This window comes from Lineus longissimus, chromosome 8 (genome assembly GCF_910592395.1).
Source record: "Lineus longissimus chromosome 8, tnLinLong1.2, whole genome shotgun sequence".
Lineage (NCBI taxonomy): Eukaryota > Metazoa > Nemertea > Pilidiophora > Heteronemertea > Lineidae > Lineus > Lineus longissimus.
In genome coordinates, this window is record NC_088315.1 from 11,308,797 (window position 1) to 11,333,246 (window position 24,450).

A 24,450-nucleotide genomic window follows, 5' to 3' on the forward strand; every position below is an offset into this window, starting at 1 on the left:
CAGTGTAAGCGCGATTTAGGGTTCTGCATCCTTATTTGATATTTGAGGTGTGTTGTCTGGCCGTTAATAGAAACAAAGCACAATTACTTAAACTTACCATTTTGATAGATCTCAAGATATCCAGGTGATGCTGGCCAGCTTAGCAGATGCAGGAGGATCCTATCTCTGTTGTCCAAATCCCCCACTTCCTTTCTCCAAGCGTCCCTAAATTTGCTTGACACAAGAATTCGGAACTTCGCGGATGAACTGTCATAACCAATGCGAAGGAGGTCCACCTCATTCTGTCAAAAAAGCAAACTCTTTCAATTAAACAATGTACATCATTCAGTGAACAACAGAATGTTTGCCGTTATTTGCAAATCTATAATCTGAACACAACACTTTTCGACCTGTCTGCATTCGTCGTCAGAAATGGTATAATTGCATATGTCATGGCGCTGACAAAATATGGATCTTCAAAATAGACATTTAACAACGAATGATTTATTTCAAACATCCATCATGCCAGCATCACACAAAGAGGTAACTTAAGCTGAACAGATTACTCTACCATGACCTGAAAGAATCATCCTACGTACCAAGATATCGAATACTGCGTCACTGAAACGTGTCTCTATCAGCTTGTGGTACTTGCTGAAATCTATCAGGCCACAACAGAACATTTCCGCACGCTCTCGAGGGCTGACCTGCATCAAATGATAACAATATGTATCAAATAACATGAGAAAAATTGAAGTAGTTATTGATAACATTTTTTCGTCAACTGATGATCTATCTCCTCAGAAATCGTCTGAATGAGGGTTTGCATGGCTACGACAAACTTGACGAGATGGCTACGCTTGATCAGTTGAAACGCTTGAAGGCTCTGAACTTTGCGTATGGATGAAGAGATATTTGCTGATCTCGTTGATAGAGTCACTCCATACGTTTATAGGTCAGACACCAATATGCGCCAGGCAATCACTCCTGCCGAACGTTTAGCGGTGACGTTGCGTTTCTTGGCAACTGGAGAAACATTCCAAAGTCTAGAGTTCTCAACAAGGATTAGCGCCTGCACGATAGGTAGAATTGTTCCAGAGATGTGCGATGCCCTCTACACGGTTTTGAAAGGCGATTTCATAAAGGTAATACGAACACTATGAAAATGACACTGCAATGTTTTCCTTTTAACCATTTTTTATTTCTTGCTGTAGCTGACTTTACAATAACAAAATACTTAAATGCACAATCATTCAGTACTGTAAAATGTTTGCATCATGGCATTACCAAGAATATCAGCGGTGTTCCCCATGCTACATGCATTTGAAGTTGTTACATTTGGAAAATCTTTACGACTAGGCTGACCGTTATACGTCATGATGGAACACTGCTGGTTGTAACCATGTTTTCCAGGAGGAACTGTTGCATTATTAATGTGCTGCGGAGGGACTCTTCTAGTCAACTGAGTATTTCTGCCCAACTCAGACTCTTGCACATCAAGAAGCGCCATGTTTATTTTCCTTTTTGCACTTTGCCTTATGTCAGCATGCTGCAGGCTGCGCATTTCGCAAGCTACAAATTTACCAAAAATATCAAATTGGTCCTCGTTCTGCGTTGGTGTACTAGTGCTTTCATTCATGTTTGAGCTGACAACAGCATCTTTCAATTCAGTCAAATCATCAGCTGCTGTGTGCAACATCGACTCCTCTACAGAACGACTCTTTTTCGCCCTTGGTTTAGGTCTACTCGGTTCCTGGGATGTGCACGGTTTGGCTGAGTATCCTACCGATGGCGTTCCAGGACGTGGTGATTCATCATGCAACTCTTGGTCGGAGTCGTCATTAGCAGAGGAGTCCTGAAAGTGGAGGTTAACATTGCAACTTTTCCTTTTTTCAGATGCCAGCGAACGCACAAGAGTGGCTTCAGGTTTCTAGAGATTTTGAGTACAGATGGAATCTATCCCACTGTCTTGGAGCTATCGACGGCAAACATGTGACTTTTCGCCCACCTCTGAAGTGTGGATCGTACTTTTTCAACTACAAGAATACCCATAGTTTGATTCTATTCGCTTTGGTTGATGCAGACTATAAATTTCTTATGATTGACGCAGGGACAAATGGCCGTGTGGGAGATGGGGGTGTTTTTGCTAAAAGTGACCTAAACAAGGCTATAGTAGACGGAAGTATAGATTTTCCAGATGCTGAACCCCTGAAATATTGTACCGCCCCAATTCCTTATTTTTTGGTAGGAGACGATGCATTCCCTCTGCATACTTACATGATGAAACCGTACCTGTTCCGAAACCTTGATATTGACCACAGAATTTTTAACTACAGGCTGAGCAGGGCGAGACGCGTTGTTGAGAATGCGTTTGGGATTCTGGCAAATCGCTTCAGAGTCCTTCTTGCACCGATGTTATTATCACCCGATAAGGTAGAGAGAGTAATCCTTGCTACATGCGCCCTTCACAACTATCTCCGCACGAGGAGCCCTGCTCGGTACTTCCCTCCTAGTTCCATGGATAGAGAAGACACGAGCAGAGGCCAGGTAACAGATGGTGATTGGAGAGAGGTGAGAAAGTCGGAAGTAGCATATGAACGCATCTCATCTCAAGCTGGCAACAGGTCTACAAATGCGGCTCAGGCTCAGAGAGACTACCTTTGCTCCTATGTCAATAATATTGGTCGAGTATCGTGGCAAGGTAAATTTGCAGCGTAGAATGAGGCAGCCATTCTTGTATAACTGTGTGTGTACAGTCAGTGAATAATTCTGTTGTAGTCAGAGAAATAAAATGATGTTAAGAATTAATTACCTTGTCAAGTGTTTCATTGCAATCTGTGCCTCTCGACATTGAGCAAGAACTGGGCCTCGCCTCTACGTGGTCCTTAAGAAAGAGCAGCTTCTGGAACCACCATACGGTTGGCTTGTGCACATCCTTTGCCGCAGCACCACTTCTTTTGGTCTTGTTTATCTTCTCCATTTCCCTAGCAAAGTTGCTACGTAGCCCGTTCATTTTTTTCTTCATGTCATCAACCGTGCAGTCACTCTTTTCCTTGCAGACATCCTCAAGTACCTCTTGGTAGGCCAGTTCCTTCTTAACGCGATTGTGGTACAGGGCATCTTTGGTGTTGTATAGGATTGGGTGGGCCCTATACGACTCTATCATGATTTCCACTGCCTCTGCGTCCAGCCCATGTTGTCGTCTATGAGAGGCAAACTGTGGAATCTAGGCCTTGCATTACAAACCCGTCAAATTGCATAACCACCGTCATCATGAAGGAGGAATGGACGATCATTGATTTCGGTGAACCCACGAACAATTCAATTCAATAGGGTTAATTGTTCAATAAATATCCATGCCCGCTGTACACGGTCAAATTTTATCAATTCGTCATTCAAAAATAGGACCGGCTCTATTCCATCAATCTTTGATTGATGGAAAATATTTCATCCAATTTCCCACCATACACGATCAATCTTTTCGGTCAAATTTTTTTCATCCAATTTTGAGGGATCGTGTACAGCGGGCATAAGTTATAGAACTTTTATAAACATGATAAAACAACATTCTAGAAATCACGAGACTGCCAATATCTACAGTCAACTTAAATACACTTAGTCGCTAATCGGCATTTCGACCAACACATCAGTGTGATTCAGAAGTTCATGAAACTATACAGATTTATGTAAAATGTTGTTATCTTAGAGTACTAAAAAAATATTATGATCATAACTTAAAATCTAAAATCATGAGAGCAAATAGAAAATAGAATCTTTCTTTCTATGTCTCCTGGAAGCAGAGCTTCAAGCACTCAGGTTAGAGGATAACAAAGTATATAAACTTAAACTAGAAAGTTTGATCTTCCCCCCACTGAGTGACCATGGCCAGATTATGAATGATGTCATGTTTAAAGGTCGCGATTGACAAACTGGAACAGAGAAATGCCACTTGCCCTGTGATCTATGGGCATAAGGAATATACATAAACCTCTCGCCAATAATTACGTAATTGGGGCATTTTCTGCAGATAATTGTAAAGCAAACAGTCATATCTAATTGGTTCTTCGCTTTTCAAAAGATATTTATTTCCTCATTAGTTCAACTTGCCCCGACAATGTGGTGACACTGACTCATTCAATCAATCAATGTCATTGAAAAGTTTCAAAACCGCGCCTCCAACACGCCTCCTCGTCAAGTGCCGAATAACCTCCAACATTGATTAGCCACCTATGCAAGAACGTATTTCGGTGACTGAGACCCAACACATTTTAACACACATTAACTGATGGGTTAGGACATAAATCCTGTCGTTAATTTTGCATAAAGTGTAGGAAATGAAAGGCATGTTGAGCGAACTTTGTGTCAACTTTTAAGAAAAATCATCAATGACTTCATCGAGGTCACGCTCGAGCAAGCAGGATGACATAATGTTGAGAAAAGTAAAATGGTGAAGGAAAATTCAGAGATGAAGTTGGAGTCAATATTGGGCGCGATCAGATTGGCACTACAGTTCGCTAATGAATGTGAATACGGCCACCTTACCCAGTCTATATTATTTGACAAGATTATCTGAATGAGTTCGGGTCTAAGTTACCTGTTGAAAGCAGAGCCTTATTGAAAGACTGGTGAAAGTGAATGTTACGGATCTCAAAACCGCCCTTACGTAATTTGGAACACACGTTTTGGTTATGGCTGAAGTAATTTTATATGCTATCGTAAATATTGCAAAGCAGCCCGAAAATGAAGGGTGGTGATTCCTTAGTTATTGGCCTTGCAGTCACTCAGTAATAGCATTCCGCGAAGTTACTATTTATAGCTCACAAGGTCATTTGAATAAGATATTGATGACGTCTTAGTCACGTGACAGTCGGACATCGACACTTATTTCTACGCATTTGAGCTTATTTCAAAGTCAATTATCTTTGACCCTGCATTGTTTTTAGCATGAATGATACCATAGAGTCAGAGAGAGAAATATTCAGAACAATTATGTAGTATTTCCAACACTCGGACATGTGCCAGATTGAATCTAACTGCCCTAGTTAGAAAGCCTGAATCCATTACGAAACCGCATGTTTGTCCGACATTGCCTGTAATTCAGCGATGGGAAAATAGAGGGCAGCAGCTGCAGTGACGTCATCTTCGCGGAATGCTATTATGTTGAAATGGGTTAGGCGAGAAATTATGAATAATGCCCGCTGTACACGATCCCTCAAAATTGGATGAAAAAAATTTGACCGAAAAGATTGATCGTGTATGGTGGGAAATTGGATGAAATATTTTCCATCAATCAAAGATTGATGGAATAGAGCCGGTCCTATTTTTGAATGACGAATTGATAAAATTTGACCGTGTACAGCGGGCATGGATATTTATTGAACAATTAACCCTATTGAATTGAATTGTTCGTGGGTTCACCGAAATCAATGATCGTCCATTCCTCCTTCATGATGACGGTGGTTATGCAATTTGACGGGTTTGTAATGCAAGGCCGAGATTCCATAGTTTGCCTCTCATAGACGACAACATGGGCTGGACGCAGAGGGCAGTGGAAATCATGATAGAGTCGTATAGGGCCCACCCAATCCTATACAACACCAAATATGCCCTGTACCACAATCGCGTTAAGAAGGAACTGGCCTACCAAGAGGTACTTGAGGATGTCTGCAAGGAAAAGAGTGACTGCACGGTTGATGACGTGAAGAAAAAAATGAACGGGCTACGTAGCAACTTTGCTAGGGAAATGGAGAAGATAAACAAGACCAAAAGAAGTGGTGCTGCGGCAAAGGATGTGCACAAGCCAACCGTATGGTGGTTCCAGAAGCTGCTCTTTCTTAACGGTCAGCAAATATCTCTTCATCCATACGCATATAGTTTTTGTAAGAAGCGGGGTCTTCCAGCCTGAGCTCCTCGTTTAGCATGGCATATGCCCCTTTGGATGCTCTTCGAAGGATCCATGGCCGTGTCCAATATCGGCGTCGTCGTCGTCGTTTCTTCTTCAATGCGGCCATGGCTATTGCCATAGCAGCAACGGCAGCTGACGCAGCAACGGCCACAAGCAGTCTTGACTGCACGGGAGCCATTTTGTGAATGATTGGATGAAAATGATTGACCGTGTATGGCGGGACCCTCTACATACAAATTTGACCAAAAAGATTGATGAAAAAGTTTGATGAAAATGATTGACCGTGTACAGCGGCCATAAGGTAAAGGCCTGAAAATAGTTTTGGTTACATTGACCATTATCATTGATTTCATTTATCATCATTGGTCTCCAGCAGAATGTTGTCCCCTATATTGGTAATTATTTGGTCAATGGAATTGACGCAGGGATTATATATTCGCAAATAGGCCTTTTTTGATGATCAACTATTTGGTTCATTAAATTTCATTTGAATATCCTCCAGTTCAGTATTCTGAAATTGGACAATTTACATTGTAGAACAAGAATGATGCTATGTCATTAAGCTTTTCCAAGGCGAGTGTGTACATCGCTGAAAATGTATTTTACCATGATTATTTTGCCATGTTGATTAAAATCTACATGTAGCCTTCGACAAGGATTATTGGTTGCACGTACACCTCGAAATATTGGTTGACCAATTGCACGTACACCACCACATTGCCACGACAAATTTGTTCGGCAATCCATTGCCGGTACAAATTGCCGGGCGAATTTGTCCCATCAAGCTTGATGGTCCAAATTCGCCCGGCTTGTTAAAAGCTCGGCTTTGGCGTGGTGTACGGGCTAATTGATCGGCAATTAGCTAGTTAGATGGTTCGGCGACAGGCGGCACTTTCGAAATGGCGCTTTCTGCGCATGCTCAGAAAATGTAAACAAACTAAAGTTGGCAGGAAATCTTGACAGAAATTTTGACATTCAACCGCGTTCGTAAACAATCGAAAATGGGTCCTAAAAGTGCCAACAAAATTGTCAATGAGTGTGCAGTGTTGTAGGAGCCATTGAAATAGCGTAAGTGCACGATATTTGTACTTCCGAAGCAGGAAGCGTGGAGAGCAATTTATTTTTTTGTGCGCCATCTGTTGCCGGATTTTATAACTAGCTGCAGCGGTGGTGTACGCGCTTGGTGGATTTTCGATGATGCGGCATTGGTTCGCGAACCAAGATTGGTGGTCCATTTTCAGGTGGTGTACGCGCGGCTATTGATAAGATGTTCATTCAAGGCAATTGGTGTATTTTCAACATTGCACATGCAATTCGCCTTTTGGCATTCAGAAAATCGTTGACAATACACATACAAAAAACAATCGCACAGTTCTTCTCTGGTGACCTATCATTTCCAAGAAAAAGGACCTCATCAAATTTATTTGTAGCAATCAAAATCATGGATTCCCACACTGCATGAATTTTACCCCGAAATCATGTTCTTTTTGAAATGCAGCACCAATCCATTCTAATCCAATGGCAAAATCAGTAAGGATTCTACTTTGAGTTTTGCGTTCGGACAAAAAAAAAACTAAGTAAAACACAGATGGTTGTTACGTAAGGGGATCTCTGTTCGCATTAATGCTTTTCCCAGATATGCATTTTGTACTTTGCGTAGATAGTAGTTGTGCTACCACCTAGTAAATCTCCGTGTTTTTGGTGCTTCCACCTTTGAATTGCAGTGCTTAAATAGACCCGTGTGTGCAAACCCTGTGTCTGTTAGCCCCATCAAGATCGATGGGGCTAATTTAAACTCGAGTTTGACACGGGGTTTTCTAATAGATGGAAGCGCAAGAAACACGGCAATCTGTAGTTCCTTAGCACGGCGACAGAAGGCGCATTTGATTCCTGTCCCTACGGCGCATGCGTGATACACACTTTCTAACCTCCAACATTTACAAAACACAGGAGAGGTACTAACTGCAGCGGCACCTGTCGCCGGATCGACTAACAATATCTTATGCTGATTTTATAGGTGAAAGTGCTCGTCGGGTTTTTTCTTACAAACGGCGAAGACACGGGTGTCGAAAAACCCGGGGATTTTGATAGGTGGAACTAAGACTAATATTTGGATCATTCTCTGGGTTCAGATTTTTATCGTTACCTGAGTAAATACAAAGAGACTGCATTGATTGTCCCCAGCAATCCTGGCGTTTTCTGCTCTAAAACCTTTTTAAGACCTTTTGTGCATGAAATGGATGTCATTTCCTAACCACGACACAATGACTCAGTGCCTCGACGAGCAATAATAAACAATATTATGTATAACCAACGTATAACGTATCATAGTTTGGCGGGTGATCGAGCGCACTGCAAGTGTCCACATACTGCCCCATGTGCTTGGGCATGTTATCATTATAATTTTAACAACCTTGTTTCAGGTAACAATTGGCAATGTAGTCGAGATAATACTGCCCGCCATCTAGCGCCAATAATAAGAAGTAAAGACGAGGCCAACCTCTACATCCAGGGACTACCTGACTGGCAATACAAAATGGCTGCACCATAGACCCTGTTAACTCAACAGTCTGTCATATGCCACGTCGAGGTCAGAATCTGGAGGTGACGAAGTATGTGTGACCACTGACCCATCTATTTGGCCGTTATATGTCACCAAATGTTTCTACATGACAAGAACATTTTGTTGCCGACCAAATAAGTTTTAAATTGAGAACGCGTCTTACAGTAGACATAAATGAAGATACCTGACACGAACATACAAAAATAAATTCTTTGTCACTAATTTCAATATAATATTTTGCCACCTGCTTAAAATAGTACCACCATATAAACAAATCCAAGTGGCTGTCATTTAATCCTGATGACAAGTCTTTGTTGCAGTCAATTCACAATAATCATGCAGCAAACAAGGCAAATGGTAACTATTAGTCATTAATATTCTAGATAATGTCATATGAAATATTTTAAAGCAATTTGTTGTTTATTTGCCGAATTGGGAAAATAACACAGTAATGATAACCAAAGCTCAAGAGCGAGGAGGCTTGGATTGCTTTTCATATCATTACCAGAAGCAAAATTATAATTTCATGTGTTCATCATCATATGTTACAGATAAAATGACATGTGATATAGCGAGTGACTTCATTGAAATTTATGTAAATTTTCATTAACTGATCTCAGAGCTTTTATTTTTTAGGTGTGTCCAGCGGTTAATACGAGGACCACTGGAAGTGGGGAGCACATTGACTCCAGGGAATAGAGGTTGACAGAGTGCTCGTTCATTTTGATATATACAAATCTTGGTCCCACCCCATCTCTTTAAAGGCTGGAATGGAACGAGGCAAAGGATAATTCTCAACCTACTCCGACTGCATGGTTTGACAGTAAGCTCGACGTGGAGTCAGAAGTTCTATATGATTCAGATAAATTTAAACTCTTTTGAATGAAGGTAAGTTAAAAAGTTGGTGAATCTAAAAATCTGACCACAAAATTTCAAGTCAGTGCACCATCATATTTGTTTCTCTTTCCTGACCGGAACAAAGCTGGCGGCACACTGATTTGCATTTTTGTGGTCGGACTTTTAGTTTTGCCAAATTCTTACTTTCCTTTCATTCAAATCAGTTCGAGAAATGTTAGAATTTGGATACGTATCGGAATTCAGTTACACATATCAGAATTCAGATACCCCATATCAAAATCCGGATACCCCTAAATCTTAGGAAAGGGCTTAACTGAAGGACACGCCCACTACCCACCAAGACCACCTTTGTGAAGACACATTTTAGAGCTTTTCTTGGCTTCAATTTCTGAAACTGACCCCAGATTTTGGACCACATCATTTGCTTCCTTTTAGAAAGTACCGAATTCTTCAGTACAAAATAATAGACACATATGATGCACAGGGAAATGTACATCGGCTGGATGTGATTGCTGCTTACAAGCAAACGCTCAGGAAAATTTTCAAAAGCCGGTTTAACAGTGTTGTGCACATTTTTTACTAAATCATGCAAACATAAACTGCTGTCCTATATTTGTTTCCTCCCCCCAATGGACGGACATATTAGTGAAAATCTGGTCCAAAGTATCAGAATATCCGAATTCTGATACGGTATCTGAATTCGGATACGTGTCCGAATTCTAACTTTTTGAACTGAAATGAGATGAATTTTCAGATATCCTCAAAAACAGAATAAAAAATATGGTTATCTTCTTTCTGGTCATAAAATCTTTTATGTTCTTAGGCAAGAACCTCTAGTGAAGTCAGGTTTAGTACAATTATGAAACATGCATTTCTTTGGTTTCCTTGTTCATTATGAGCGTTTATAGGCACCCTGATTTCTTGCATACCACAAATATATTTCCAAAAAGTTTGAAAGAATCTGATCTGCTGCACTTTCAATGACGTAGTCGAAGTACATCGAAGCAGAAATATTGTCACTTTGCTTCTATAGCCATTACAACTGGCTGTTTTCAGCTTGACCATTATCGTAGAAACTTATGAAATGCTAGGAAGTATAAGATTTTTCAACAATATCGTTCTTTCTCACCTTTAAAATCTTTTGAAATTGAATGGTACATTTTGAGCTTAATCACATCATCACTACTGCTTTATCTATTTCTGGTCACCATCCAGAACAAGTGTAATTAAGTTTGGACATGAAAGTTTAATCTCTGGGCCCAAATGCCAAAGAAAATGATACCATGTAAGTAAAAGGTTCAATATATTATGCATCTTATTAAATATCGAATTCAAAGACTTTCCAAATGTCACATTTCTATTTTAAGGAAAGATGAGGAATTTTTACACACAGCAGACATATCTTTCAGCTCGGTTCATTTTTTTTGCCCATCGACACTACCACAACTCCTGCCGGTATTGCTTGGAGAGGCTTCACATCTTGTACCAATGGTCAGAGATCCAATGGAATGCATAATATCTTGGCAGGGCCGTATCTAACGTTTTGGACCTGGGGGGCATATTGTTTTTGTCCCAAATATGTATAAAAAACACATTTTTCTGAAACTGGGGGACAAATACTTGCGCTAAATTTTACCCTGCTTGTAACTGGCAGACATCTCTGTGATATGGAGGCAGAAGCTAGGGCGCAGCGTGCCTTGGACCATAGATGTTGAAGTGACCGGTGAACTTGATACTTCAAGATACCTTGACCTTGATACATGATTTAGAACCATTTAAGGATTGACCCTACATTGAAAATGATTTAGGCACTTCTTAAAGCTTGGGGGAAGAAACATGGTCATTCTATACTTACTTGTTGGATCCTGTAAGACAATTTGTCAATCAAGCCTTGAATCCAGAACTGATCGAGACCACCAAAACCATATTCAACATAAAGAAGTTTTGAGAAAATCTGAAAAGAAGCACTACAATCAGCAAGATTTGTCAGCAATGAGAATGGTTACTTTGGAAGGTAAATTGGACCTCATCTGCACAAGTGACTTCTGAAAGCAGATACACTAGTACTAGGGAACAGTATTTTAATACTTGTAACTACTGAGATTGATATAAAACTTTTAAAAAACATATATTTTGATTGTTTTGTGAATCACTAAGCTATGATTTTCTGGGTTTAACTGGCAAGTGTTCTAAAGAAAACGAACCAGAAGAATCAACAATATTCTCCAGTGAGCATCACAAGAGGCACAGGAGAATATCATGTCGCTTGGGAATATATGAAGTGTAAGTAAATAACAAGTGCTCTGTCTACAGTATATCACTACCAAAGCAGGATGATGACAGGTTCACACAACACTATTCATGAGTCTCGCACTCTTCTCATGACTAAACACAAATCTATGAATAAAACTTTACCTCTAGTTCCAGACCATCGGCAAGGGAGAAGTGTGTTCTTTCTTTCATCCTTTCAGGCAAGATTTGATGAAGCCAACTCAAGATTCTTTTTTGAGCCCGTCTAAGTTCCTGCTGTAACCACGATAACATAGCTGCATGATTGTGTTCATCCATGAACGTGCTTAAGTAGTTACAATAGCTCATGCTAGCTGCCAGAACTCCCACTGCATCTGTCACTAGGGTCCGTTCTTTATGCCACCTACTTCCTTGAAAGTGAGTTTCACTAATCAACAGGTCCACCAGGCTCATGGACAGGCTAAGAAGGTATTCTGCGTCTCTGGTTCTGTTAAAAAAGGAAACCGAAACTAAAAGACAGTTAATTCAAATATTAAAGTGGATACTACTTTTTTTCTCGAAGAACAACATTGCAAAATAGATACCATATGTAAAAGCGGTACAGAGCTTATGTAATCTGTGTATGGGTACCAAATACAAGTACTTGGTATGATGATTTGTTTACTGAATGTAAGCCATATTCATCCGGTATTTCCTGGGGTAAAAATATTCATTACACTGGATAATCGATTCCCCACATTGCAGAGCAGCTTATCATGCCTTCCTGTTTGCCGAGGTAGCCTGGCCTGGGAAAGGTTAATTTGCATGCCTTGATTTTGTGCGTGCACCACAGAGTTACACGCCAGTTAATTTACCTCAAAATTTAGTGGATATGATGACATATTGTCCATCTTACCATCTGGTAAGATGGACATTTTGGTTGTAGTAAACTACTACAGCCGGTACTATGAGTACGCTGTTATGACTTCTACGATCACTGAGAAAGTAATCGAACGTCTGGACGAAATATCTGGTCGTCATGGTCTACCGGTGACAATAAAATCGGACAGAGGACCACAATTTAAGTCAAAAGAGTTTGCTGACTATTGTGAGGCAAAATGGTATAAAGCATCTCCAAGTTACCGCTAGGTGGGCTCAGGCAAACGGAGAGGTTGAACGACAAAATGACTCTCTTCTTAAACGGATCCGAATCACTCGGGTAGAGAACAAGGATTGGAGAAAGGAACTGCAGAAATATGTTGTAAAGTATCGGGGATTAAAACATCCTACAACAGGCAGGAGTCCTGGCCGTAAAATCCGAGGAAATCTCTGTGTTCAATGAAAACGTGGATGGCTATGCAGACCTTGAAGTGTGCGATAATGATGCTGAAAATAAGGGAAAGGCGAAAATCGACACTGATAATCGTCGAAACGCGGACTATTCTGATGTTGATGTCGGTGATAGAGTGCTTCTCAAACAACCTAAAGTAGACAAGCTGTCTACCAGTTTCAATCCCGTGCCGTACACCCTTGTACAGAAAAGGGGGAATAGTGTAGTTGTAGAATCCCCTGAGGGTGTCAGATATTCGCGCAACACAACACATTTAAGAAGTTTGTAAATAGTGAATCCAATCATGGTGTTGTAGACCAGACCAGTGTAGCTGAAAGGTCTGATATGGGTCAGTGTGGTGAAGGCCCAATTATACTGCCACCGCAGGCAGAGAATTGGTTGGGAAAGCATCAGCTCCCTCAGCCCCATCTCCCGTGTTAATTGATAATACTCCTGTCACTCCACCAGTGCCGCAAGGTGGAACTCCGCGTCCGCAGAGACAGCAAAGGGGTAGTTGTAAAACAAGAAACACAGAAACGAAACAGAAACACAGAAACGAAACAGAAACACAGAAACGAAACAGAAACACAGAAACCCAGGAACGAAACACAGAAACGAAAAATAAATGGGTTTTCATAAAAGTTGGAATTGAGGCACAGGCATAGATGGCACCTCGATTGTAGGTAATATTTAAGGAGCTGTAGAGGCATGTTCCATAAATATGCAATATGACGTCAGTTTATGCATATATTTATGAAGTTGTGACATATATAACACGCATGCGCAGTGATGTGCTGGCGGGAAAGTTGATAATGGCCGAAATGACAGATGTCATTTTTGACAGATCCGATCCATGTAAACACAATACCCCACGTGATATTGTTGATGGAAATGATTACAACCAATCGCGTTGGTCACATTTTCTCATTTAATATGTGTGTTACATACGTCACAACCTCATTAATATGCATGAACTGACGTCATAAGGAACATGCCTCTACAGCTCCTTAAATAATGCCTACCTTCTTGATACTTTCCATGACCAAGTCGTTGTTATCGTCGTTAAAGTAAATTCTGAGGATGACTCCATCAGGGGCACGAAGGGAGTGCAAGTGTAACAAAAGCTGGCAATAACAATATGCATTCGAAAAATGCAAGGCCTTGGAAAAAATGAAAGCAATACCATTAAACCAACTCCATTTCAAAATGTAAACAAACACACGTGGCATTGTTAAAAATAACGCGAGTACGGCAATGTGACCTCATCTGGATGGCGCGCACGTGCACTATGTTTACATTTTGATGTCAACTTACTTGACCAATCAGAAGCCGGTTGACGTGTTCTCCCTAACAGCAAGTTTCCGGATTTTGAGGGAGGTTTATACTCATTTGCATAATGTATGAACTTCAGAACCTAGGAGCACCGCTATCGCTATCTTGAGGCATTGAGGAGGCTAAATGGGATATTGGAAAATGAGCATTTCTTCTTCCATCCGACAGAGTACCAGTTTTTGTTACACCAGCTTTCGCGGCAACAACCATGGCGACAGGATGGTGTCTGAAGACCAGAGTTCGCCACAGGAGTGGCGGTTCCTGCGTTTCTGTGTTTCGTTCCTACGTTTCTGTGTTTCTGTTTCGTTTCTGTGTTTCTGTTTCGTTTCTGTTTCGTTTCTGTGTTTCTTGTTTTACAACTACCCACAGCAAAGTCTCCCATCTAAATTACAAGACTTTGTAATGAGTAAACCCTGACATTCCTTTGTCTTTGACTGAATAAATGTGAACACATTTTAAGGTTGGTTCTGATGGGTGTAATCTTCATTATCATGAAAGTTAGGGGTAATCATGGACACCATAGAATGTTAACAATTTTCATAGCTAAGATTTGGTGATTTAGGATCTCTGGTGTATTTTGCATTTGAGAGTACATTGTATTTGGGTAGGTGATAAAGTATGGAATTAGTGAAACCTTGGAAACACTGATAAACCTTGGAAACACTCCTTAAAATGCATAAAAACATGAAATAATGCCATTCGAACCAAACGTGGTTACGAATCAACATTTGGAGCTTATTCTTACATGCTCAGATCGGAATTTTATGGTAATTTAGAAATCTGTCGCATATCCGATTCAATAGTCTATATTTTAGAACAACCCAGTTTTACCTCGCCTCCAGTGTACAGTACTGATCTCCCAAATATGGGAAGACACGCCCACCACACACCCATAATATGGACCAATAGCGCTCCTCTTATAAATACGCCACCACCACGCGGGGCCTATTTGAACTACGGATCGGTCTGTTCATACAGGGTGATACAGAGAAAATTGGGGGCCTGTCATGCATTATGCATGGATAAGGTTGACGACTATGTCTAGGCCTAATTGTCTATGATTGACTGATATTTTATAACAAACGATGAATAAAAGAAGCCTAGTCATGTATGTTTATTACCGAAGTTTGCGGATGAAAATTTCCTTCGCCGTGAGCGATTTCTTACATCTTCCAGTACGCATCGAGGGATGCAGAGATCTTTGTGACGTCACCAGTTCTAAGCGGTTTTTTTTATTCACGTGTGTGTTTGTCCTGTGATCTCGTGCATCTAGTACCGAGCATAATACTTTATCGTCTATGGAATACAAAATAATCATAAAAACTAATTTTTGCTTCCATTGAAGAGAAATAAAATATTTTAACGACCACAGCGCATTGCCAATTGATGACGTCATCCTCCACATTAAAAATGTTGGCTTCTGAACTAACTGGCAAATTGCTATCAATAAAGTCAGCTGGGACAAGACTCTCAGTTGGGAGGGTATAAATCGTGGAAGGAATGCACCCGATTTCCCGCGCTATTTGCACAGTGATTCCATGGTTTACATTGAATATTACAAGGTTATCAGTGTTTCCAAGGTTTCACTAATTCCATACTTTATCAACTACCTTGTATTTGGCATAACTTGTTCTATCACATGTTTGCGTGTAGTTTTAAAATTGCTGAATTTTAAAGGTTTGTGTTTTGCCACAATTCGGCAGGCTATTTAGGTAAAACTTAAGTGTATTCGCGGTATAATAGTTGTGTTCATAAGTTTGGTGTTACTATAGATCCATGCACTTGATTGGGACCAACATTTACGAAGACGTCGCGTCTCGTCACGTTACAGTAATGTAAAATGCATGGTGACGTGACGACGGCCAACACTACGTCATGTAAACGTTGTTCCCAATCAAGTGCATGAATCTATAGTTAGCATTTTAACTTTATCATATATTTGTAGGTTTAGAGACAGTCTCCTCTGGTATGTTTAAAGGATGAGAACCTTTGCCAATGGCAATATCTTGGACTCTATGGATAGTGACTTTTGTTCTTTAAAAAAAGGAGGGATGTCGTGTTCACATCAGACATGTTGTCTTCGACCCCAACACCGTGCTCCGCTATTGATCGGACGGAGCTGGAACCCGTAGAAGCCCCCTGGTTTACGCCCTCTGGCTGATAAGGGTTCTAGGGACATGACACCCGGACTGTTACAGCCCTGCTCATATGATAACAACTAAGTATATGCAGGCAGAGTCGGTAGTTGATAAAGTATGGAATTAGTGAAACCTTGGAAACACTGATAAACCTTGTAATATTCAATGTAAACCATGGAATCACTGTGCAAATAGTGCGGGAAATCGGGTGCGTTCCTTCCACGATTTATACCCTCCCAACAGACAGTCTCGTCCCAGCTGACTTTATTGATAGCAATTTGCCAGTTAGTTCAGAAGCCAACATTTTTAATGTGGAGGATGACGTCATCAATTGGCAATGCGCTGTGGTCGTTAAAATATTTTATTTCTCTTCAATGGAAGCAAAAATTAGTTTTTATGATTGTTTTGTATTCCATAGACGATAAAGTATTATGCTCGGTACTAGATGCACGAGATCATAGGACAAACACACACGTGAATAAAAAAACCGCTTAGAACTGGTGACGTCACAAAGATCTCTGCATCCCTCGATGCGTACTGGAAGATGTAAGAAATCGCTCACGGCGAAGGAAATTTTCATCCGCAAACTTCGGTAATAAACATACATGACTAGGCTTCTTTTATTCATCGTTTGTTATAAAATATCAGTCAATCATAGACAATTAGGCCTAGACATAGTCGTCAACCTTATCCATGCATAATGCATGACAGGCCCCCAATTTTCTCTGTATCACCCTGTATGAACAGACCGATCTGTAGTTCAAATAGGCCCCGCGTGGTGGTGGCGTATTTATAAGCGGAGCGCTATTGGTCCATATTATGGGTGTGTGGTGGGCGTGTCTTCCCATATTTGGGAGATCATTACTGTACACTGGAGGCGAGGTACAACTGGGTTGTTCTAAAATATAGACTATTGAATCGGATATGCGACAGATTTCTAAATTACCATAAAATTCCGATCTGATCATGTAAGAATAAGCTCCAAATGTTAATTCGCAACCACGTTAGGTTCGAATGGCATTATTTCATGTTTTTATGCATTTTAAGGAGTGTTTCCAAGGTTTATCAGTGTTTCCAAGGTTTCACTAATTCCATACTTTATCACCTACCGGCAGAGTCTGCTAAGTCCACCAAATCCATTCAGCGTCAACAGGAATTTGACTAGAATTGGAATTTGAAGGATTAAGGAAACAATTCCCTATGACTATGGAGTGCTATGTACTAACATGACTAATCTGGTGCAGCAACTCTTACTTACCTAACACACAGAAGTAACCAAAACTAAATTCGGAGTGATACCATGGACATCGCACTTGAGTCCCATTTTCATTCGATGATTATGAAAACTTACCTTACTACATCTGGTGTCGCCTGGAGTGCCTTGATCTTTTCAACCACTGCCCGACAGCACTGTTCAATAACCTGCATAATAAACATGTTCACTACTGTACTATAAATGACCTCTGTAATAACTTTCTCCTGAAACCAAAAAAAAAAACCAAGAAAAAGGCCAAGGGCAATTGTGCTTAGAGATATTTGGTGGTTAAGAATTTTAGCTGGTTAATTAGGAAACAAGGGAATTTTATGCCAGTTAACTTAGCCTGTGACCTCAAAAAGTAGGCCAAGTCAAAAAGCCATGTGATGTATAATATCATATGGTGGTTAGATGTACCCATTACATATACGTATATCTATTGGTAGCAATTGGGCAAGTAGTTAAGCACGATTTGGTCCCCTGGACTGTGGCCAAGCTGTGAATCAGATTGAACCGAACGTTGGTCCCTGCATCACCAGACTATAGGGTACTGTACATAAACCCAATGTGAGATCAATGGTCACCGCAGTTAAGAAACATGCCCCAGTTAAAGCAGACAGATGACACTGGACGTCGGACACTGCGGTATTGTATAAACTCTCCTAAGGTGAGCCAAACTACATTACATTCTATCAATGTCTCCAAAAATTGTTTACTTTAAAGTAACAGGTTTCTCTGATCTTACAATATTGATAATAGTGAGTTTTTTCATATATCGCACAATTCTTTGGCAACTCAGTCTTAGCTCAGAGCCTTCCTATCCCAGCCACTGGCATTCTGAATAATTTGGTTTTCAGCTGTGCTTTAAAAGAGTCTGTTCAGAGAGTCTGGGGGGTCTTAGGTCTTGTAGACACCCACGCTTAACTTCCTTTTATGTGGAGAAGTTGCTCCATGTACAATGGTCCGGAATGCCTAAAATACTTGAATGCCTGCATGAGGATCATGTTTTTAAAATATGTTTACTTCATGATCACACTTTGATTCCATGAGATTGGCTTATCGTTTTTTGCTCTCCGATTATCCCACACCTTGAACTATAGAGATATCTTAGCCCGGGACCCACGGGACCTGTCAGATAAGTCCTGTGGTCTTTATATCACACAACAAAAGAAAAGGTACACTACCTTGTAAAGTAAAGGTACATGACTTTCATGTTCATGTTGGGTGTTGGGTATTGATAACATCTGTCTATTCATGATTTGATCCATGATTTGATCCAATAGGTATGGTCTCACTCCACAGTTCCAAAATCCGGTAAAAGTGTCCATCCCCTAACGTATAGTTTGTATAAAAACGGTGTGTTCCTTTGAATTGGCCATGATATGTGCACCAATTGAGTTAGTTTATTATGCAAAACTGCTTTAGTGAGGTAGAGCAACAGAGATTCACCTCTTATCAACCATAATGCATTGGGCGCAATGATTACAAAATGACACGTGAATTTTGGGGTATTCCTGATTCAATGGTCACTTTGCGCCGTTTTGACCTGGGATTTTTCCCTCAGAGTATATGGGGTGCGAACATGACAGAACTCTAGATATTTTCGGCCCGATTCTTGGCCACCTAGCAGGATTTGGGGTGTATCAAAGATTGCACCACCTACTGGTAATAAAACTAATTAAATGCACTGAAAGTGCCTTAGAAAGCTTTCTAAGGACTCTGCCGTCATAAAAATGTGAAGGTTTGGGTATCTGGTGCCAGCAGTTTGGTCTCTGCATGCATCTGGTTAATGCCTTGTGTGTCGCACCAGGCACTGGTTTGACATCCCGTCTGATGAATTTAATGAAACTGTGGAGTGAGACCTAGGGCATACGATCTGATGTTATGCCTCACAATACAGGGCAGAAAGCACGAGTGTTCTAGGCGTGTTGAGCTCAGGGAGATTTTGACACCCTCTCACTTTAAATCTCTCTAAATGCATTCTAAATAAACACTATATTAGAAAAGTCATACACTTTTAAAAAATTTCGGGCCTTCCTCAGGCATTAACCCGATACAAAGAGACTGAGGCCATGGTACTTTTATTGACTTCGTGTATGTCGTAGCCTCTGTCTTTTTGTATCGTGTTATATCGTGTTAGTGCCTGAGGAAGGCCTCATTCGGGCCAAAAATTTGAAATAGCGTAGGACTTTTCTAATACAGTGCTACAATATACACCATGTATTTTGCAGAATACATCCATGTACACTGGAAACACACAAGTGTTTTTGAGGCTTTTCGTTTTTCGAGGCTTTTGAGTACCTCCACAAGGCACGGGGACAAACATCTTATACACTGTTTTTCTTTGCACGTGGCCAACTGTATGTTGCCTTTTCCCAAGCCAGGATATTCCTAAAATGTTCGTCAAAGTAGACACCAAAAACAACCGAGGCCAACAACAGGGGTAAAAAATAACTCTGAATGCTGTTTTCAAAGAAATACTGTAACTGTAACCACAGGCTGTACAGCCTATATAGCTCTTCACTGCTCCCCGTGGAGCACGGGTACAAGGGAGCACAGTCCATACCAGTGAGGTGAACAACCCACTTCCAGATTGATACCCCGAATTAAACTAGCCCTATCTGACGCCAAACTCCCCTTCACCCTTAACTTCCCAATATTGATTGCTTACTCTATGACAATTAACGAGGCACTGGGACAAACATTTGATAAACTCGGCATTTACCTGCCAGCCCTTGTTATGTTTTTTCTCATGGCCAACTGTACGTTGCCTTTTCCCAAGCCAGGATAGTTTTACATTTTGTCAAATTAGACAGCAACAACACTCAAGGCCAACGACAGGGAAAAAACATAACTTGGAATGCTGTCTTCAAAGAAATACTGTAACTTCCATCTCTATCACATTACCACAGGCCATGGCACACTGACTGGTGGGTGTATGGCCTATAGTTATTCGCAGCTCCGTGCAGAGCACAGGTATTTGCTATGTTAATGACAAGTACATGGATAAATTTTTACTAGAACTAAAATTACCTCCCGATCCTGCAAGTATATATAATCCTTTGTTCGTATGTAGTGATAGCATACAGCTATGCAGCAATCTGGTGGAAAGTCAGGCATGGAAGTTGCCTGAAGGAGATGCCGCCAGCTGACTGTAGTCATTAGGGTCCTTGGTAATAGTGGGTCAAAGTCAAACAGAGGACTCAACTTCTTCACCAAGAAATCAAGTTGCCTTAAATCAAGAAAATAGAAAGTTTGCAACATCAACGTGCACAAATTTACTATGGGCAGTTCATACTGCAAACAGAGACTACAAAGCAAACTGACTACTTGGACCAATATCCCATATAATGTAAAGACGCCACGAAAAATGATGACAGGCAATTTACGCTGGGCTCCTTTCTGTATTGTAAGTGTGAAAAGAAAGTGTGACACCAGCTTCAGGAGGTGCCAGTCCAAGTATCAAGCACAATCTGCTACCAGATGTCTCACCTATACTGATAGAAAGCCTTGGATTCACGATTGTGGACCATGTGGCTGAATGCTGCTTAATTACAGCATTTCAGTACAGTACACCATACTGTGATGTACATAGTTGTGACCAAGGTGACCGAAGGGGTTAAAGCTGACAGGTTAAATAAATTATCCTGAGTAAGGTCGAGGCAAAGCACTTGGGAATTTTTGTGATGTACATTTAGACCTTCTACTGAATATAGCCATTACCCCTAGTGTACAACGGAAAGCACCGTCTTTCTCTGCCTTTGGTTTGATGATTTTGATGCAGTAACTTAATTATTTCAATGAGATTGTTATAATCCAAACTCTATTGACTATTCTACAATTCTATTCTACGGCCTTTGTGTTACGTGAACTTTAATTTGTGTTACGTGTCGGGTAATACATACCACGCGCAGGGAGCATAGGGGCAGACTGATAAATAACACCGAGAAGGCCGCACAAGACTTTGAAAGTAGGCAGAATGAAGGCGGAGTCCTGAAGTCCGAATGTTGAGTCCAAGCAAGCTGAAGGCAGGGGTGCCGCGACGTGAGAAAGCCGAACAAAAGCTCCATGAGGAGGCCGAACGGAAGCTGTGCTAACAGGGACGAATCGCTGGGTCAAGAGAAGAGCACGGAGAGAAACGAACGTAAGATACAACCTGTATGAATGATTCGAGGAATCACGAGGCGTCAAGTCTGTGTGCGTGCTGAGGTAATGCAATTCGAACTTAGTGAAACAATTGAAACCATAACGTCTGCTCCCATCGCGAGAACTTATGTCGACACGCACCGCTACTCAGTTAAAGTCATTTACAATACCTGTTTATATGTTATTTTGTGAATTAAACTTGTATATTATATTTCCTTTCAAAACCTCGTTCAATTCCTTTATACACTAAATTGATCTAGTGCACAACGCGACAACCCACGGAACTCGCCTTCGAGTTCGTAACAGAGATTAATACTGAGATTGATATTTTGGCACATGTCAACCATATTGGATGACTCCCTTGGTGATACAGTCAAGAGGCTGGTGATTAAGTTGTGTTCGGTCATTGCCTTCCGGAAATATATCCTGATTTAGGCTTGTATCTCTGAAGTTTTCACAAGTGCACCTTACCGCCCCTGCTGAGAATGGCCTTGCTTGGTTGTGCAGCTGGGTGTAATGGCTAAATTCAGCAGAAGATCCAAGTTGACCTGTCAGTTTTAACTAAAAAGCAAACAACTTACAATCTGCCCTCAGCATCCATGCTTTTTTTGAATTTGTCCTGCACTTGATTGAATAAGCGCACACCCCACCAGCCAGCGGTCTTGTGCATATCCTGATACTCTTGCTGATGGTCTGGAGGCTCGGTCAACGCATGGATAACTGGAGTCATGTAGAGCCACTTCTGAATAATTTCAGAATATGGAGCTTGAGCATGCTGAACCAGTAACATGCTGGCGGAAAGTAGTGGACTCAAAAGCGACTTACTGAAGAGAAAAAAATACTGAAAATCAAGTTACCCCATCACCAGGCAGTCACATTGTTATTCAAGTGGAACACAGTGGCTGCTGTTTTATGACGGGACAAGTTAACATGCTCCCAAAACACAAACCTTCATTCCCCAATGTAGGCATTTCTAGTTTTACATCCTCAGAATCATTGCTGCAAAACCATACAGCATCCTGTTTCCAAACAAAACAACAAATAACAAAATCACCTCAGAGTTCTGGACTTTGTCAGGTCTCGGTACAAGGAAATACAAGTCATATTGATTATAAAGACATATTTTTTTATTTAATGAAAAAATTGCTTCATAAAAGCGGGTCGAATTCACTTTTTGATGAGGGATTGACTCATCAAGGGGGATTATAGGCAAGAGCATGGGGGTCAAATCGGTGGTCTTTAACATGTTTGAGGGACAATATAGGCATTGACAAATTATGCCGTAACATGGCAAGTTAAAGTCATTGAAAGTTAGCTTTTTAAAACGCCAGATGTCACCCCTTGCAGCAACCCATTTTATCCGCGAACCTGGTACACAGGGCCTGTTCTGAAACCTTGTTCAGAATAAAACATCATTGTCGGAGGTTACATCACTGCTAGCGTGTGTATTCAGAGCTATTGCAATACATAGCAGGCCTGTATTAAACCGCGAATTAGCCGGAATTCTGGTCATAAGCTGCGCTTACACCACGAAATATTGGTGGACCAATTGCACTTACACCACCACATTGCCGCGACAAATTGGTTCGGCAATCCATTGCCGATACAAATTGCCGAGCGAATTTGTCCCACCAAGCTTGATGGTCCAAATTCGCCCGGCTTGTTAAAAGCTCGGCTTTGTCGTGGTGTACGCGCAAATGGATCGGCAATTAGCTAGTTAGATGGTTCGGCTCCAGGCGGCGCTTTCGAAATGGCGCTTTCTGCGCATGCAATTTATTGTTTGCGCGCCATCTGTAGCCGGATTTTATAACTAGCTGCAGCGCTGGTGTAAGCGCTTGGTGGATTTTCGATGGTGCGGCATTGGTTCCCGAACCAAGATTGGTGGTCCATTTTCAGGTGGTGTAAGTGCGGCTATAGAAGTGTCGGTTTTGGGATAGCATGCATCCGAGTTGAGGGGGTTGAAATGGTTGGCAAGGACATGAAAAAAAAGTCATGTATATTTTAATGCTTTTGAAGGTCATTTCGGCCGTGAGAAAGTGATATGAATTTGGTGCAGTATAGCTTGACTATTGGGACCTCACAAAAAATGAATTCCCCCACTGCCAGGGACAAATATGCACATTAGGAACTGGGTCAATTTGACTCGGCAATAAATACATTCCTCATACAGGCATGAATACTAGTAGTTTCAGTTTTCAATGCGACAAGAGGGTCCCCTAACTCAACTTTGTGCAACTTACGCTCCTGCCAATAAGACTCCCTTTTACTTGTCAGATAATTAAACAGCATTTTATTTTCTCATTATCAAACTTACTTCAAGTCGTTGAAGTGTTTTGAGACAGTTTCCATGAACAGTTGGATACACCTGTTATTATCCGGTCTGAGCAGAAGACACTCAAGTACTACATCAAGGTCATCCAAATCTGCCGAGAGGTGGCCCTCAATCTTGCATATTAGCTGGATGATGCACAGTGCAGACACTAGACGAATTTCTGCATTCTCCTTGGTCAAGATTTTCTTTTCCTTTAGCTGTGCCTTCATGTGCTCCTTCCATGGCTTCAGATATTGCCACAGGATCTGAAGATGATGGGGAAAGCAGCAGGATAAAAATCACAGCACTCAACATTGATTAAAACCAATCAATGCGATTCAATCCCATTATACTCCCATTACTGTTAACACAACTAATTATATTTTGCAGCATTTCTGTTGGCT

The 24,450-nt window shown here is 41.0% G+C and overlaps 1 protein-coding gene across 4 annotated transcripts in view; it reads right to left on the bottom strand.

The window, feature by feature from the left end:
- LOC135492916 (E3 ubiquitin-protein ligase RNF213-like) overlaps positions 1 to 24,450 on the bottom strand; it is a 201,034-nt gene that overhangs the window by 91,055 nt on the left and 85,529 nt on the right. For all 4 annotated transcript variants that reach the window (XM_064779643.1, XM_064779642.1, XM_064779645.1 and 1 more), the window contains 8 exons: positions 24,050 to 24,312; positions 22,317 to 22,559; positions 20,623 to 20,821; positions 17,686 to 17,756; positions 11,721 to 12,042; positions 11,161 to 11,259; positions 579 to 686; positions 98 to 281 (listed from right to left, as the gene is read on the bottom strand). In XM_064779643.1, the coding sequence (XP_064635713.1) occupies positions 98 to 281; positions 579 to 686; positions 11,161 to 11,259; positions 11,721 to 12,042; positions 17,686 to 17,756; positions 20,623 to 20,821; positions 22,317 to 22,559; positions 24,050 to 24,312 (1,489 nt within the window). The remainder of the gene's footprint in view (positions 1 to 97; positions 282 to 578; positions 687 to 11,160; positions 11,260 to 11,720; positions 12,043 to 17,685; positions 17,757 to 20,622; positions 20,822 to 22,316; positions 22,560 to 24,049; positions 24,313 to 24,450) is intronic.